Source organism: Rhinatrema bivittatum, chromosome 6 (genome assembly GCF_901001135.1).
Source record: "Rhinatrema bivittatum chromosome 6, aRhiBiv1.1, whole genome shotgun sequence".
NCBI lineage: Eukaryota > Metazoa > Chordata > Amphibia > Gymnophiona > Rhinatrematidae > Rhinatrema > Rhinatrema bivittatum.
Genome location: NC_042620.1, coordinates 136456706 through 136474019, shown reverse-complemented (window position 1 = coordinate 136474019; position 17314 = coordinate 136456706). Strand labels below are relative to the sequence as shown.

At 47.2% G+C, this 17314-nt stretch overlaps 1 protein-coding gene across 2 annotated transcripts in view; it reads left to right on the top strand.

Annotated features, from left to right (window-relative positions):
- The window catches only part of ZSWIM2 (zinc finger SWIM-type containing 2), a 71422-nt gene that overhangs the window by 31894 nt on the left and 22214 nt on the right, over nt 1–17314 (top strand). For both annotated transcript variants that reach the window (XM_029605970.1, XM_029605968.1), the window contains exons 5-7: nt 2608–2824; nt 3624–3875; nt 5357–5441. In XM_029605970.1, the coding sequence (XP_029461830.1) occupies nt 2608–2824; nt 3624–3875; nt 5357–5441 (554 nt within the window). The remainder of the gene's footprint in view (nt 1–2607; nt 2825–3623; nt 3876–5356; nt 5442–17314) is intronic.

The following is a 17314-nucleotide window of genomic DNA, read 5'->3' as shown; positions in this document are numbered from 1 at the left end:
AGATGCCCTAAACTAGCTCCCCGTCGAGCCACCACCTGGCACTAAATAGGCTCGGGCAAACCGCCAGTCAAAGCTGTGACATCAACCAAAACCGTCTAATTACAAAATTGATCACAAAACAAGGGCGGGAGGGAGGGAGGGTCGCTGCTCAGCCAGGAACCCAGGGAAGAAGAGAGCCCCGCCCCTTTAAATGATGCTCCAAGTCCCGATACTCCCTGCGGCGCCCGCCAATGCGATCGCGCCGCGAGGGAGTATTCAAAATTAACCTTCAGGCTCCCTAGCCTCCCTTCCCCGCACCCGCCCCTTCCAGCGTCAAGCTGCCGGAGCTTGTCTGGCGCGCCCGTTAGTATCGGGCGGCCCGGCACTCCGGCCAAACTGCCCTTTCATTCTTTGAGGATCCACCTTAGTACACTTCTCAAATTGTGCTCAGTTTCAATCCAAATGTCTCCCTTTGCTACATTTTATTTATTTATTTATTTATTTATTTATTTATTTAAGGTTTTTATATACCGGCAATCATGAGGACATATCTTGCTGGTTTACATGAAACGGGGTGCATTAAATACATCAAATTAAAACTGTGGTGATCGAAGGAAACAGTTACAATTAACAAGGGTCACAGAACTTGGAGAAGAAGGAAGAGATAGGAAAGAATAACTGGTTAGACAAAATACAAATTAAATTAATTAAATACTCACATGTAATTAAATTAATTACATTAATTAATTAATTAACTCAAATTAAATTAATTAAATACTCACATGTAATGTGAGTGCCTATTGGCTAAAGTAAGAATGAGAAGAAAAGTCCTAAGGATATTTCAGAAGTATTACACAGAAATGCAAACCCAAAGCATGGAAGTCCTACATCGTAGCACTGGCCAAGAAAAGAAAAATGTTTTAACATTAAAAGGAAGAAAAAAAGCTGAAGGAAGAAATGCCGAAAATTTCTGGGTTGTAAGGAAAAGGTATTTTACAGATGATGGCAGAAAAAGATCACTTGTCCATCCAGATTCCTCTTGTACTTCTGTCCACACTGCTAAGGATATATCCCAACTGCCAGTCCCAGAGTCTGACTACTTGTGGGATCTTAACAAACATTTTTGGATGTAACTAGAAGATGCTGCTGTATTAATATACAAAGCTTAAAGAATTTAAAATGTAAAAGGATTTAAGGTTGCTCACTTTAGAGGAAACACTAAGGAATGTTCGTTCAACTGCATGAAAATCATTCATTAATGCAGAAGAGTTAGCTGTGCATTTAACACCCAATATACTAAAGGATGTAAGGCCTTTAGCTCCTGGAGCATTAATAGCAGGTTTCAGCAGTAGCTAATGCTGCTAGTAACACTCATCTGGGCAGTGTACTTACATTTTGGTGTTAGTCTGGTGAGAGTAATGCAGCAGACCATGGGGACCTCAGCCTTCTTGACATGTAAAAGAAGGTGCCAGTAGGAGCCGATCTCACCTCAACAAACCTCCTGTGTGGCCCCCCTCCTGGCTGAGGCATTATCCCCATGGCAGAATCCTATTGAGTCAGCACCCCTGCCTCAAGAGCTACCCCTGCTGATGATGTCTTTTCCAAGAAGATCAAGGGAAAAGGGATCACACCTAAATGGGAAGTGCACGGGGAGAGGGGGGAGTTGTTTGGAGCTCATTGGCCCTTTCTCATATGTACCAGCAGTGGGGATGAAGGCCCCATCAGCCTCATTAGCTGATTAGCATGTATTTGCATGCCAATCAGTTCATTTAATTTTCTTCGCATTTAGGTTTCATTAATGATAAAACAAACTAATGTGCTAATTCTCTTGGGTCTGCATTAGTAAACTTATGTCTCAATTCATCCACTTTCCTCTACATGCAAAATAAGGAGCCAATGGGCAGTGATTTCTCTCCCCTACTGCCCCCAACAAATCCTCTGTATGGTCCCTCTCCTGGCTCAGGTGATCCCCATGAGTTAGGATTTACGATAGTCATAGAGTCCTTTATAGCCTAAATATTGGTGTTTTGATTTAAGGAGGTGCTAATTCTCTTGCATGTCACATCCCAAAGCATCTTATCACTTCCCTCTACAATTTCCTAACAAACATCCTAACAAAAAAGCCAAGCCTTTTATAATGATTACTCTAATAGCCGTGATCAATTTTAATCGTAAGTTTCTGTTTCTAATGAGTAAGCCAGGGAGCAGGAAAGTTAGCCGGGGAAAGTTTCTTGGATATTCAGCGGAAAACGACTGGATGCGCATTTCACTGAATATATACCTGACTACAATCAAAGTTACCCAGAAAACTTTAGGACAGCATTCCGGCACAGCCAGATTTACTTGGATAGCTCGATCCGGATAGTGCTGAATATCAGTGCTAACTGGCTAAAAGTAAGCCTCGCTCTTGGAACATCCCCACCAGCGCCTCCTTTTTATCCAACTACATTTTACCTGGGCAAAATTTAAATGGACAGGGGATACATTTTTGAAACCAAAGATTTGTCCAGGTATTTCCTACGGTTAACCAGAGTAATCTTTTGAATATGGACCGCAGTATTAATATTATATTTTTTTTAAAAACCTGATATAATCAATTAATTAATCAAATGCAATTTGTTTTTGAAGATGCATTTCAGTTGGGCCTTGTGGAAAGAGAAATCAATGAGGTGCTCCAGGGACTGCATCGAGTACAGACTGCTCGCCCAGCCGCCCCTACTAATGCTAACAAAACACAGCAGAAGGAAGAAGGATGCATTAAGCAGAAAGATCTTGATTGGGAGGATGTGTGTCCTATTTGTCAGGAAGGACTCCTGAAGAAAAAGCTCCCTGTCACTTATTGCAGGTAGGCTATACTTGTTCTAGTGCATTCCTTCATGCTAGCAATTCACATGATAGATCTTATAAACCAATGATGAGGAACTTGCGTCCTTAAGTGCTATAAATGGATCTATCTATGAGGGTTTCTGCAGTGAAAAATTATGTCATGTACTTGCAAACCTGTGATTTAAGAACCATGTTTATTTTCATATTGAGGGTGATTTTCCAAGCCTTTTCCATGGGTAACAGAAATGGGCTTTTTAAAAATTGCCCACCTGATATGCAGGTAAAAGTACAAGCATAGGCCTGTATTCACATTTTCTACGTGAGTGGAGAAGGGTGGGGTAGATTGTGGAATTATGTGCATAGTGTTCATTTTCAAAAGAATGTGTAAGTTTTACCTACAAAACTATGGGACAGATTTTAAAAGGTATGCGCACGGCGTACATTTGTGCGCGCTACCCAGGTAGTGCTGATGTAGAAGTGCCTACAAAGGATTTCTCCTTTTGATAAACAGTGGTTTAAATATCCCAGATAGTTTTTACTTAATGTTGGTTTATCGCTTTCTGTGGCTACATGAGTGTTCCTATCTGATGAGTATGTCTTGATATTTTTGAGGTCAATAGTGAATCCTGATGCCAATTGGCAGTGCTGATGTAGGAATGTATTTAAAGGATTTCTTTTGATCAATATTGGTTTAAATATTACTTTTGGCATATTTCATCTTTAGTTGTGTTATGTTATACTCCTCTTGTGCACTGTCTATTATGTTTAATCCTAGAGGGCATACTAATTTTTGGAGAGGTCTGATTTCTCCTCTATAGATTTGGTTGTGGCAACAATGTTCACATTGCATGTATGAAGATCTGGGCTGATCATCAGACTAAGTCAGAATATGATTCCATGGTCAAGTGCCCCCTCTGTAGGGAAGAATTTTTACCATTCAAGCTTCTTGTCGAAGAATTCAAGAATTCTAACAAGCTAGTAACTGCTGCAGAGAAGGAGCGGCTAGACAGACATCTTGGAATCCCTTGTAATAACTGCAGAGCATTGCCAATAGAGGGAAAATGTTACAAGTATGTAATTTCTAACTGTCATTAAATGTTAATACATTTGTAGTTTGCAGTTACAATAATAATGAAATCCAAATTCAGCTGCTGGCCAGATTGCAAACTTTAAGACTGCTTTTTCATGCAATCCTAAAGTTATCCTGCTAACTTAGGGCTGGATTTTCTAATGCCGCAAGACATAGTGAATTCGGCGGTAATGGAGGGCGGGGGGGGCGAAATGGGGGGCTGTCCCGCGATAGCCGGCAGCGATCGCACCTCCGTGGTGCGATCGCTGCCGGCTATCGCAAAACGCTGCCGGCTATCGCTGCCAGCTATCGCAAAAACAAAGCGTACCTTTTGCTGTCAGCGAAGTCTTCACGGCGTCAGCCCCGTTGCCGCCCAGACTCTTCCTCTTCCGGGGCTGACGCCGCCCCGACTCTGCCCCAATCTTGGTATCACGTGTGATCCGCTTGGAAAATGACCCCCTTAGTTCCCCAAATCCCTTCACTTGAACAAAGTCATCTGCCCCACTGATCTAAACTCCGCAGTTCCGATCCTCCCCACACTAGCCCACCCTCCGGACACCAGACATGTCAGTAGTGGCCTGGTGGTCTAATTAGTATCCCTGGTGTCTAGTGGGGGTCTGAAACACCCCCTAGCCTTTGTGCTGGCGCCACCATTTTCCTAAATGGTGCTGACCGGCCTTTGCCCCATCACGTGATAGGGGCGAAGTCCAAGCAGTGCTATTTTGAAAGATGGCATTGACCAACCCAGAGCCTAGGGGTTGCTTTGGAACCCACTAGACAACAAGGATGACCACTAAGGCACTACTGAAAGGTATAGGGGATCCAGAAGGTGGGCAAGGGTAATAGGGGTTGGAACTGGGGGGGGGGGGGGGGATTAGGATTCAAGGGGAGAAAATGAGAAGGAAGTGAGGCATTGCCACTCGACTTACAAAACTATTTTTTTTTTTTTTTTTAATAACTTTGGGCTGCTTCTACAGGCAGCAGAAGGGATAGGCAGCTTCCTATTTCCCACCCAGGGGGGATTTTATACAGCTAGGATAGGGGAGTGTTTTGGGCTGCTGATGGACTTTTAATCGTCAGCATCAGAACATTGGGACATGCATTAATGTCTCGATATCCCGGGAAAAAGTTAGCTACAACTTCTGAGTTGAAGCAAACGTTTTGTAAATTAACATGGCTTGCATTATTTTTGGCAAGCCAAGTAGACATGAGCATTTGAAAAAATTATGCAAGCAAAGTGCATGCAAAACAGCTCATTTTAATAGGGTTGGGTTTTTAGGGAAAATATGCGATGTTACTAATATTACGCGATAAAAATCATTTATCGTACGTGAATTGTTGAGTATTGCAAATTAATTTGAAGACTGGTTTACAATGAATTTAAAACTGTTTCAAGGAGGAATTCCCATTCTTGAATATACTATATGTCTAATGTGAAAAGAAGGAAAATATTTACCATAAAATTATTTTTGATCCCTTTAGATGTGCTGAATGTAGAAATTTCCATCTCTGCCATGAATGTTTTCAAAGCACTTGCCATGCTCCGCATCCATTTGTCACTCGGCAGGTACTGTGCTGGATTTATTTCCTTAAAGGTGAAATTTCAAAACATTACCTATGTAAAAATTAGCTAAATGTAGCCTCTACTCGCGTAGTCCATATTTTATAAAAGTTGAAAATTGATGCATATTTTCACTTTCGCATGCACATATACGAGTGTAAAAAGATTGTCGAGGGGACTTTCAGGGTTGGCCAACACTTACACATGTAAGTTGCTATTGTAAAAGACATGGGTGTACATTTTCCAATTTACTCATATATTTTTACATCTGATATTTATCTGGCTTAAGTGATATTAAATGTGTTTATTATGTATTTTGAGAGGTCTGGGTGAACTGGGGCAGTTCACGTTGAAGAACCAGGAAGGGCTTGGTGACCTTGAGAAAACTTGGCAAACTGATGGGCTACTTGATAAACTGGTTAATTTCATTTATGCATACATGTTTTACAATTGGCCAACTTACCTGCGTAAATCGGGTCTTACGTGAGTAAATCCTACTTTACTGCATGTATATTTTTTAAAAAGGTAAGGAAAAGTATGTACGATCAATGTGTTGATATGTGATTTCAATGCTTTGCACTTGTTTGTGCCTAAGCCTACATTTGCACGCGTATATTGTGGAGGTAGAGATACGTGTATTTTATAAAACTTGTATATATCATACACACGGGTTATAAAATACTGTGGTAAAACTCTGCACATGCGTATATACCGCCACGTGCAGTTGTTTGAAAGTTATCCTTTAAGTATGACTGTGATGCAGTGCTCCTATGTCCCCCCCTTAAACAGGTGCAAGCACCCAGTCTGGTCTACTTTAACTCCCCTTGTGAAAGAGAGTTCTGTGGGCGGGGCCTAGCAGGACAGGAATAAGAGCTGTGACCGGTGGCGTACCTAAAGTATTTGGCACCCAGGGCGGATACGGGTACATATCCCGAGATCCCCAGTTAGAAAAATAGGATGGAACATTCATAGTAAGAATGCATTCTTTGTTTAATCTTGACTACAAATTTAATTTTGACTACAAATTTAAGTTTATAAAAAGATTCAATCAGCCATTCAGTTGACCCTCATCTGTGGGTTTCACTGGGTAGCTGCCATCTTAGCACACCTTCCTTCTCTAGGTTTTTAAAGAACACTACTTTTAGAATTTATTTTTTTCAAAATTTATTCTAAGTAATGCCTTAGGTTAAACTAGAATGCTTTCTGTCTTTTTTTTTTTGCTTTATAATAACCAATTCTACTTATCATTTCTGCAACACTAGTAGACAACACAGCACCTTTTGTTTATTTTTGGAATATTTTGTTTAGAATATACATTTTAGTTTCATTGCAGATAACTTTCAAACAACACTGCGCAGCTCCATATACTGTACATGAATATATGGCTGCGCAGAGATCTACTATAGTATTTTATTACCTGTTCATACTGGGGCAGATTTTCAAAGGGGTACGCGCGTAAGATACGCGCGTAACCCCCGAAAAGCTGCCCTTTCCACCCTTGCGCGCACCGAGCCTATCTTGCATAGGCTCGGCGGCACGCGCAAGCCCCGGAACACGCGTAAGTCCTGGGGCTTTCCTTGGGGGGCGTGTCATGGCCGGCGCGTCATCGAGGGGTGTTCCGGGGGCATGGCCGCGGCCTCTGGACCAGCCCCCGGACCGGAACATGGCTCTCCATCAGCCGGCCCGGGCGCACAAGTTACGCCTGCCTTGAGCAGGCGTAACTTTTGAAATAAAGGTGGGGGGGGAATTAGTTAGGGCCGGGGGGGGGGGCGGGTTAGTTAGGGGAAGGAAAGGAAAGGGAAGGTGGGGGGGGGGCGCTGGAAAGAAAGTTCCCTCTGAGGCCGCTCTGATTTCGGAGCGGCCTCGGAGGGAACGGAGGCAGGCTGCGTGGCTCGGTGCGTGCAGGCTGCCGATTTTGTGCAGCCTTGAGCGTGCCGACCCAGAGTTTAATAGATACGTGTGACTATGCGTGTATCTATTAAAATCCGGCGTACTTTTGTTTGCGCTGGGTGCGCGAACAAAAGTACGCGCTCGCATACTGTTTTAAAATCTGCCCCTTTAGGTGCACGCAGATTATAAAACATGCGCATGACTGGTTACACCTGAATACCTGCAATGCATGGAAAGCACGTACTTCCCTGTATGTACTCGGATCAGTCCAGACTCCTGGGTTTTGCCCCCCCCTAGCAGATGGAGACAGAAGTTTACAAACCAAAACTCCGCCTGTATCTAGGCTGGTGCCACCTACAGTCTGCCAGTATTCTTCTGTCTCCTAGCAGGTGGAGAGAGTGCAAAACCTACAGTCTGAGCTGAGGCCTAAGTTTTAGGTGGTAGTTAGTTTAAAAAAAAAAAAAAAAAGAAATAGAGATTCAGGGTAGTTTTAAGGACCGCAGAAGCTTGCCTGCTGGTCCAGGATTACGCCTCCCAGGGGTTTGCAAGGTCCTGAGGAGCCATCCCCCCTGGTTCCAGAGGCCGCTGAAGAGTGGGGGATCCCCATATGCCGGCGATCTATCTGAACTGGGGGTGACACCAGGGGGCCTGGCTCACTCCCCCCAGTTGGACTTGAACCCGAAGTGACCAGTAACGTGATTAAAAAAAAAAAAAAAAATGGAAAAGTAAGGTTGTTTACTTATTCTGTTTGTTCTCTCGGGGTCCCTTTCTTCCGGCGGGGAGGGGGGCCAAGCTCCGTATAGCTCACGGGAGTTTTGTTGTGTGGTTTTTTCTTTCTATCCCTCCTTCGCTGAGGCAGGGCATGCCGCGGCGTTCTGCCTGTCGGGCCTGCGGGTCTGCGCAGGCGCAGCTGTCCAGAGAGAGCCTTTGCTTCTCCTGTGTCTCAGGGGAAGAGGGAGGGTCTTCGGCCCAAATCGGGACGCGAGGCGGTAAGCCTTCGCGCGCCGGGTCCTCCGGGGTCAAGTCGGCGGTCAGCGGCGGTCCGTTATCGGACAGCCTGGGAACGGCCGCCATTTTGAATCCTCCTAGCTCGGTTTTGGCGGGAACGGTGGCCATTTTGTCGCCTCGGGGAGCCGAGGTGCCCGCGATTCCGGCGGATCGGGGGGAGGACGACCCTCCTCCGCAGTTATCCCCCCAGCGCGGGGTCCCGGTGGGGGGCCGACCTGCGAGGCCGGGGGATGTCAGCATATCGGAGGGGGATGATGACGGAGCATCCTCAGATTCTTCGTTTGGATCAGAGTTTGTTTTATTGATGCACAAGGCCTTTAAGGCCCGTAGGCTGGCCAGAAAAAGGCCCCTGGATAATCCCGCTCCGGACAGTAGACATGGGAAGCGGTCAAAGGCCATTCCAGTTACAGGGGGCCCGGACAGATCCCGGCCTCTCCGGCCTCGGACAGCCAGGGGAGATCCGGATACCTTCACGGATACCGATGAGCCGGAGAATCCTCAAGGGGATCAGGACCTCCCGTCCCAGCCCCCAAGGGGGGTTGATGGGGACGGAGATCAGGGGCCCACGGGTACCCGTGGTTCACAGACGGAAAGTGATGACCCAAAGGTAATTAGGCTATTCTGGAAGGATGAGTTGGGGCCCCTTATCCCTGAAATTCTGGGGAATTAGGAATTCAGGTGCCTCAGGAAGAGTCACGTCTCGGAGCGACGGACCCGGGCGTCTTAGGACTTCGGGGTCCTCCTTCTGCTTTTCCCTTACATTTTTCTGCTTCCGATTTGCTTTTTAACGAGTGGGACACTCCTGACTTGGGGCTGAAGGTGGTAAAGGCCATGGATAAGCTATATTCCTTGCAGGAGGAGGCCCTGGAAATGTTGCGCATGCCGAAGATGGATTCAGCAGTGGCTGTGGTCACGAAAAAGACCACCATCCCGGTGACCGAGGGTACTGCGCTTAAGGATTTACAGGATAGGAAGCTGGAAATACAGCTTAAGAGGATTTTTGAAGTCTCGGCTTTAGGAATTCGGGTGGCTATTTGCAGTAATTTTTCCTTACGTGCTGGCCTTCGGTGGGCACAACAATTGTTGGCTAACGAATCTCTCTCGCCTGAGGAGGCTCGGCAAGCGGGGCGCTTAGAAGCAGTGATTGCATATAGCGCAGACGCCTTTTATGATTTGCTGTGCACATCGGCCAGAACTATGGTGTCCGCGGTATCCGCGAGGTGTCTACTGTGGCTCTGTCATTGGTCGGCGGATGTGACATCTAAGGCCTGGTTGGGTTCACTGCCCTTTAAGGGCAAACTCTTGTTTGTCAAAGAATTAGAAGATCTGATTGAGTCTTTAGGTGAGAATAAGGTGCATTGGTTGCCAGAGGACAGACCGAGGACCAGGAGGGTGCCGGCTTCTCACTCTCGATTTTGCGGTGATCGTCGGCCTCGGGTCTCTTGAGGTTCGGTTTCCTCCTTTCACCACGGTGCAAATCGACAACAGTGTTACTCGCAGTCCTTTCGCAGGCGCCATTTCAGTCGTCCGGGAACCGATCAGAATGTGCAGGGGGGCAAACCTGAACAATGATGTGCGGACGGTCCATTCCTCCGTACCGAAAATCAGGGCCAGATTAGCTCGGTTTTTCAAGGAATGGACCAGAATCACATCAGATCAATGGGTTCTAGATGTGATAAGACATGGTTACACATTAGATTTTTTTCACCAGCCATGCCAGTGTTTCCTAGTATCGCCCTGCAGGTTTTCAGACAAACGCCATGCGGTACGGGCAACTCTGGGTCGTCTCCGGGATCTAGGAGTGATTGTCCCAGTAGCGGCCGGTGAGCTGCGCAGGGGCCGTTACTCCATTTATTTATTTATTATTTTTTATATACCAACATTCGATCTCAATCGAGATATCACACCGGTTTACATTCAGGTACTGTAGGTATTTCTCTATCCCCAGAGGGCTTACAATCTAAATTTTTGTACCTGAGGCAATGGAGGGTAAAGTGACTTGCCCAAGGTCACAAAGAGCGACAATAGGACTTGAACGCTGGTCTCCTGGTTCATAGTCCACTGCTCTAACCACTAGGCTATTTCTTCATGGTACCGAAGAAGGAAGGAACCTTTCGGCCTATCCTCGACCTGAAAAGAGTCAACAGATGTCTGTGGATTCCTTGGTTTCACATGGAGACCTTGCGATCGGTAATCGCGTCCATAAGGCAGGGAGAGTTTTTAGCCTCCTTGGACCTCACAGAGGCGTATCTGCACATCGGTATTCGGAAAGAGCACCAGCAGTTTCTCCGGTTCGCAGTGTTGGGGCAGCATTTTCAGTTTCAGGCGCTCCCGTTCGGACTCGCGACTGCACCTCGCACCTTTACCAAGATCATGGTGGTAGTGGCAGCGCAGCTCCACAGGGAAGGTCTGTTGGTGCATCCGTATTTGGACGATTGGCTGATTTGCGCCAAGTCGGAGGCACTCTGTCGAACGGTGGTTCAGAGGGTGCTTCAGTTGTTACACGCCTTGGGTTGGATAGTCAATGTCACCAAGAGTCATCTAGTTCCCTCTCCGTCGCTGCAGTTTTTGGGAGCTTTGTTCGACACCCGTCGGGGATCGGTGTCCCTAACACAGGAGCGAATGGTCAAGTTGCAGGGGCAAATTTGAAGATTGTTATCCAAGCTGGTACCAATCGTCTGGGACTATTTACAAGTGTTGGGATCATTGACTTCCACACTGGAATTGGTCCCCTGGGCTTTCACTCATATGCGGCCTTTATAGTCGGCGTTGCTTTCCCGGTGGAACCCAGTATCAGAAGAATTTTGTCTACCATTGTCACTGACCCAGGCGGCCCGGGACAGCATGGATTGGTGGTTGTCTCCGAACAACTTGTGTCGCAGAGTGCCCCTGGAGATACCAGTCTGGACGGTAATTACGACGAATGCCAGCCTGTATGGCTGGGGAGTGATCTGTCTACTGAAGTCTGTGCAGGGTCAGTGGTGCCCGAGGGAGGCGTCTTGGTCCATCAATCAACTGGAGACCAGAGCAGTTCAGCTGGCTCTGCAAGAGTTTCTCCCAATGATTCGCGGTCAAGCCGTCAGAGTACTTTCGGACAACGCGACCACGGTGGCTTACATCAATCGACAGGGGGAACCAAGAGCCAAACCGTTGCGACCGAAGTCCGGCTATTGATAGCATGGGCGGAGAAGCATATGAACAGCATAGCGGCCTCTCACATTGCCAGGATGGAGAATATTCATGCGGATTTTCTCAGTCACAATTGGTTAGACCCCGGAGAGTGGGAGCTCGCGGAGGACGCCTATCAACTCATTTGTGCACAGTGGGGAAATCCCGCGGTCGACTTGATGGCAACCTTCAAGAATGCGAAAGCTCCTCGGTTCTTCGCTCGACGCCAGGAGACGGCGGCAGAGGGAGTGGACGCTCTTGCGCTGCCGTGGCCGACAGACATGTTACTCTATGTGTTCCCTCCGTGGCCACTTATAGGCAGGGTGTTTCGGCGAATCGAGGTACACCCGGCGGACGTGGTCATAGTCGCTCCGGAGTGGCTACGGCGCCCGTGGTTCGCGGATCTTCTGAATCTAGCGGTGGAGGAACCCATCCGCTTCCCGTATGTGCCGGATCTTCTGCATCAAGGTCCCGTTTGTTTCAACCAGGTCGATCGCTTTTGTCTAGCGGCATGGCTTTTGAGAGGCAAAGATTGAAGTCCAAGGGATATTCGGATGCGGTGGTAACTACTCTTCTACGTTCCCGAAAAGTCTCTACGTCGTTGTCTTATGTGCGGGTCTGGAAGGTGTTCGAATCATGGTGCCTTTCTCAGGACATGCTCCCTACTCAGGCGGCCGTGTCTGATATCCTACTTTTCCTGCAGGACTGTTTGACTAAGGGACTTTCGTGTAGTTCGTTGCGGGTGCAAGTAGCGGCACTGGGATCCTTGCGCGGTCGGATTCAAGGGGCGTCGGTGGTGGTTCATCCGGATGTGGTGCGCTTCCTTAGGTGGGCGAAGCATTTGCGGCCTCCTTTTCGGCAGCCCTGTCCATCTTGGAATTTGAATATAGTCCTTAAGGCGTTGTGTGGCGCTCCTTTTGAGCCTATTCGTGGAGTCACCTTAAAGGATCTAACTCTGAAGGTGGTGTTTCTGGTGGCTGTTGTCTCAGCGCGAAGAATTTCTGAGTTGCAGGCATTGTCGTGCCGAGAGCCCTTCTTGCGTATTTCCGAGTCGGGAGTGTCGTTGTGTACAGTTCCCTCCTTTCTGCCCAAGGTGGTTTCTTCTTTTCATGTGAATCAGACAGTTGTGCTGCTGTCGTTTTCACAGCTAGACAGTTCGGATCCATTGTCTAGGGATCTCCGTAAGTTGGATGTGCGGCGAATGTTGCTGCGCTACTTGGAAGTGACCAATGCATTTCAGGTCTCTGACCATCTCTTCGTCCTCTGGAGTGGTCCTAGATGGGGTAATGCGGCTTCTAAGGCTACCATTGTTCGTTGGTTGAAAGAGACCATTAGTTCGGCATATTTGGTCCAGGGTCGGTCTCTACCGTTGGGTCTTTGGGCTCATTCTACTCGTTCGCAAGCCACGTCCTGGGCTGAATGTCACCATATTTCTACGGAGGAGATTTGTAGGGAGGCTACCTGGAAATCGTTGCATACGTTTGCCAGGCATTATCGTCTGGATGTCAAGGCTCCAGGACCAACGGAGTTTGGGGAAGGAGTGCTCAGAGCGGGCCTCTCCGGATCCCATCCCAAGTAAGATAAGCTCTGGTACATCCCAGGAGTCTGGACTGATCCGAGTACATACAGGGAAAAGAAAATTAGGTCTTACCTTTGATAATTTTCATTCCTGTAGTACCACGGATCAGTCCAGAGTCCCGCCCGGAGGTATTGCTGATGCCGAGAGAGGCAGTACGGTATCTGTTTTGGGCATTTTCAGTCAAATGTGTTGCTGTCTTTGTCCGTTATCGGTGACACGGGTTCTGTTCTCAGTTGGGGGGTTGTGAACCGGTATCGATGTTAATAGTTATATAGTTAGTTGGAGATGTTTGATTGAATTATTCTGCTTTGACATTAAGTAACACTGCCAGACTGTAGGTGGCACCAGCCTAGATATAGGCAGAGTTTTGGTTTGTAAACTTCTGTCTCCATCTGCTAGAGGAGGGGCAAAACCCAGGAGTCTGGATTGATCCGTGGTACTACAGGAACGAAAATTATCAAAGGTAAGACCTAATTTTCATTTTTTCTACCTATTTTATAAACATATGTGCATATATTATATGCATGAAAAAACCCTGATTTACACGCAGAAGCAGGTATATTTTAAAATATGTGGGGGTAATTGCTGATACCTCTACCAGTTCACCCAGTTCTTTTTCAGTTCATTGAGCTCCTCCTAATTCTTCACCCGGAACTCCCCCCAGTTCATCCAGACCTCCCCGCCAACCGGTAGCAAACAACAGACAGTCTAACATCAACTGCTTGAGATAATTAGCAGGTGTAAAATGGGGCGATTGAGTTGCCAAATGTGCTTGCTTAAATCTCTTATAAAATAGCAAGTTCTTGTTCATACCCCAGATCAGTCCAGACAAGTGGGTATTGCATCCCACTCAGCAAATGGAGGCAGTGAATAAAAAGTTTTCAGGCACTGCTACATAACCGAGAGTACCACCTGCAGACCCTCAGTATTTCTCTGTCTCCAGCAGATGATAGAGGTGCACTCCTGCAGTCTAGAGTTTTGAGCTTAAAAAAAGAAAAAGAAAAAGATAAGAAAAATTATTTGAAGAAGGAAGATTTCTAGAAGTGGCTCTTCGAGGTGTTAGGTTTCTTCATGGGCCATCCCTCGAGTAGAGCAGGGCGAGCAGGGGGTTTGTTCCCCAATCTAGCTCGACCCTCTTTGTCCAAAGGGAAGGAAAGCCAGGGGTCCTGGTTCCCTCACTCCTGGGTTCTTCTCATCCTTAGCCGTCAGCATCCAGGAGCAAGGGAAGTATTCATTTTTCTTTTCTTGCTATCTTCCCTTGTGTACTGTTACTTTAAAAAAAACAAAACAAAATAAAGCCTTAGTAATTAGCCTGGGAGCGAAATGGCAAAGCTGTTTGTGCCGAGAGGCCAAAGCCAGATGAGTGGGGTACCGAGTGTCAGTGAAGTTTTGGACAGCGTTCTTGCGCTGGCGGAGGACTCTGCAGTGGCAGGAGTTAATTTTGCCGCTGACCGCATTTTATGGTGCCTCCCACTGAGTGCGGGAAATTATGTCGAGGTTGTGGTCTGAGGCAATTGCGCCTCAATGCAGCCGCGTTTTGCCCCGGTTGTGCCTCCAAAGGGATTGGAACCTCTGCAGGGGTGTAAGGAGCAACTGCAACCACAAATTCCCCAGGTGTTGGAAGAGTAGGGAATTAAGGTCACACAGGAAGATTCTGACAATGAGGAAGTGAACTTTGTCTTGGATGGACTGCGGGAGCCGCCTAAGGCTTTTCCTTTACCAAAGAAAGTGAAGAAGTTGATCGATCTGGAGTGGAATCTCCCAAGGCAGGTCTTAAGGGAACCAGGGCTATGGCTAAGTTATATCCCTTGCTGGAGCAGACCTTGGAGTTTTGGAAGCTTCCCAAGGTAGATATGGCAGTGTCAGCAGTGACCAAGAAGACAATCATCCCAGTGGCAGGGTTGGCTGCTTTGAAGGATATTCAGAATCAGAAGCTGGAGATTCTGTTGAAGAGGCTAATTGAGACCTCAGCCTTAAGCCTTCGGGCGGCAGTTTGCAGGAGTTTGATGCAGAGAGCTTGCTTGTGCTAGTTGTAAAAGGCACAGGAGAAGGTATCTGGGGTGACAAATGAGGCCACACAGGCTGCCCGCTTAGAGGCATGAGTGGCCTATGTAGCGAATGCCCTATACAACATGGTCCGTACTTCTGCTAGAAATATGGTTTCCGCAGTGGCAGCATGGAGACCCCTGTGGTTACAAAATTGGTCGGCGGATGTGTGGTCTAAAGCACAGCTGTGTAACCTCTCCTTTAAAAGAAAGCTGTTGTTCAGAGAGGATCTGGAACAACAGATGAAGCAATTGGGGGAGTCTAAGGGAAATAAATTGCCTGAAGATAGGAAGACCGGCAAGAAGACCTTTCTGCCGTATGCTCATTTTCCAGATGCAAGGAGGTTTCGCTCCAACAGGAGTTCTTTGCCTGCAGTTCAAAAGCAAGGCTCAGAAAAGCAGCAGTCCTTTTGGGGGTAGTGAGGCCTCCCCATGAAGATGCCAGCGAGGGGGTAGGTAAGGTTAGCCAATGAAGGTGGGCTGGTCCACTCCTCCTTGGAAACCATTGGAGGGAGACTATCCTTGTTTTTCAAGGAGTGGACCAGGATCACCTCAGACCAATTGCTTTTGGAGGTATTAAGAAATGGCTATGCATTAGAATTTTCATGCCCGATTAAAGAAGCCAATGTAGTCTCCCATTGTGCTTCCCTCGATAAACGAGAGGCAGTGTGGGACACTTTGCAGTGATTGCAGAGCCTGAATGCCAGTGTTCCGGTTCCCCTTCAAGAGCAGGGACTAAGGAGATATTCCATGTTTTTTGTTGTTCCCAAGAAAGAGGGGACTTTTTGATCCATTCTGGACCTACAGAGGGTCAATGCAGCACTGCAGGTGTTGCACTTTCAGATGGAAACGCTGAGAAGGGTAATAGCGACGGTTCACAAGGGAGAGTCTCTGGCATCACTGGATTTGACGAAGGCCTATCCGCACATTCCTATAAGATCCAACCATCAAAGATTCATGAGATTCATGGTGCTAGGGGATCATTTCCAATTTCGGACCCTTCCCTTCGGGTTGGCAACAGCACCACAGTTCATGAAAGTGATGGTGGTAGTAGCAGCAGCCCTCAAGAAGGAAAGTATCCTGCTGCACCCGTACCTGGATGATTGGCTCATCAGGGCGAAGTCAGAACTGGAGTGACATAATTCGATTTGATGTGTCATGCAGCTGCTGCAGTCGCTAGGCTGGGTGGTTGAACCTGGCAAAGAGTCACTTGGAGCTGTCCCAGACATTGGAGTATCTGGGAGCTCAATTTGATACCTGTGTCGGGAAAGTGTTTCTGACCATGGAGAGAGTGATCAAGTTGCAGGCTCAGGTGTGTCAGCTTCTGTGACTTTCGGTTCCCAGAGTCTAAGATCATTTGCAGGTCCAGGGCTCTATGGCATCTACACTGGAGTTAATTCCTTGGGCGTTTTCTCATATGCAACCTCTCCAGAGGGCACTTTTATCCCATTAGAATCCACTCTCAGAGGCAAGGGAGGAGTCAAGAAGGCTGCCTGAGCAGACGGACTCAACGCTGCTCCTGTTTCTATTACCTAAACTTCAAAGCTTCCAGCAATTATGCTGCATAAAAAAAATGGAAAATAAGAATTTACCCATCTGAATTCCACGTTCCCTTGGATCAACGTTTAATATCAGAGTTCGCTGCTTCTTTGCCGAGTTCGCCCCACTGGCGCATCAGAGAGAGGAGACCCAATGTCACCTGGGGAAATTTCACTGAGCCCTCCGGATCCACGGCAACCTCCCATAGCTTCTTCTTCAGGCACTGTCGTCAGAGCTGAGGCGCAGGATGATGACATCACCAGGCAGCCTCAGTCGGCTAAGACTGCTGGTGTCTGCTTGAACAAAGATCTGTTACTTCCACTGATCGGACAGACCGAGGCCCCTGAGGAGAAAGGTGTAGACGGGGGAGGCAACCCTCCAATGGAATCAGAGGAAATCGACTCGGGACAAGACCAGAGAGAAAAGAGCATGCAGACCCTTGAGATTAAAAGACCGGAGGTCGTCAACCTTGAATCCTTATGGGATTTGGTTGCAGGTATTTCTCTCACATTTAAAGAGCAGACTCATCGGTTAGACGCTGTAGCCTGTAAAGTGAATTCTGTAGCCAACGATCATCAACGGGTACTGAGTGAGCAATCGCAAGCTATTCAGTCCTTAAAAAAAAAAGTGAAAAGTGTTCATGATATATC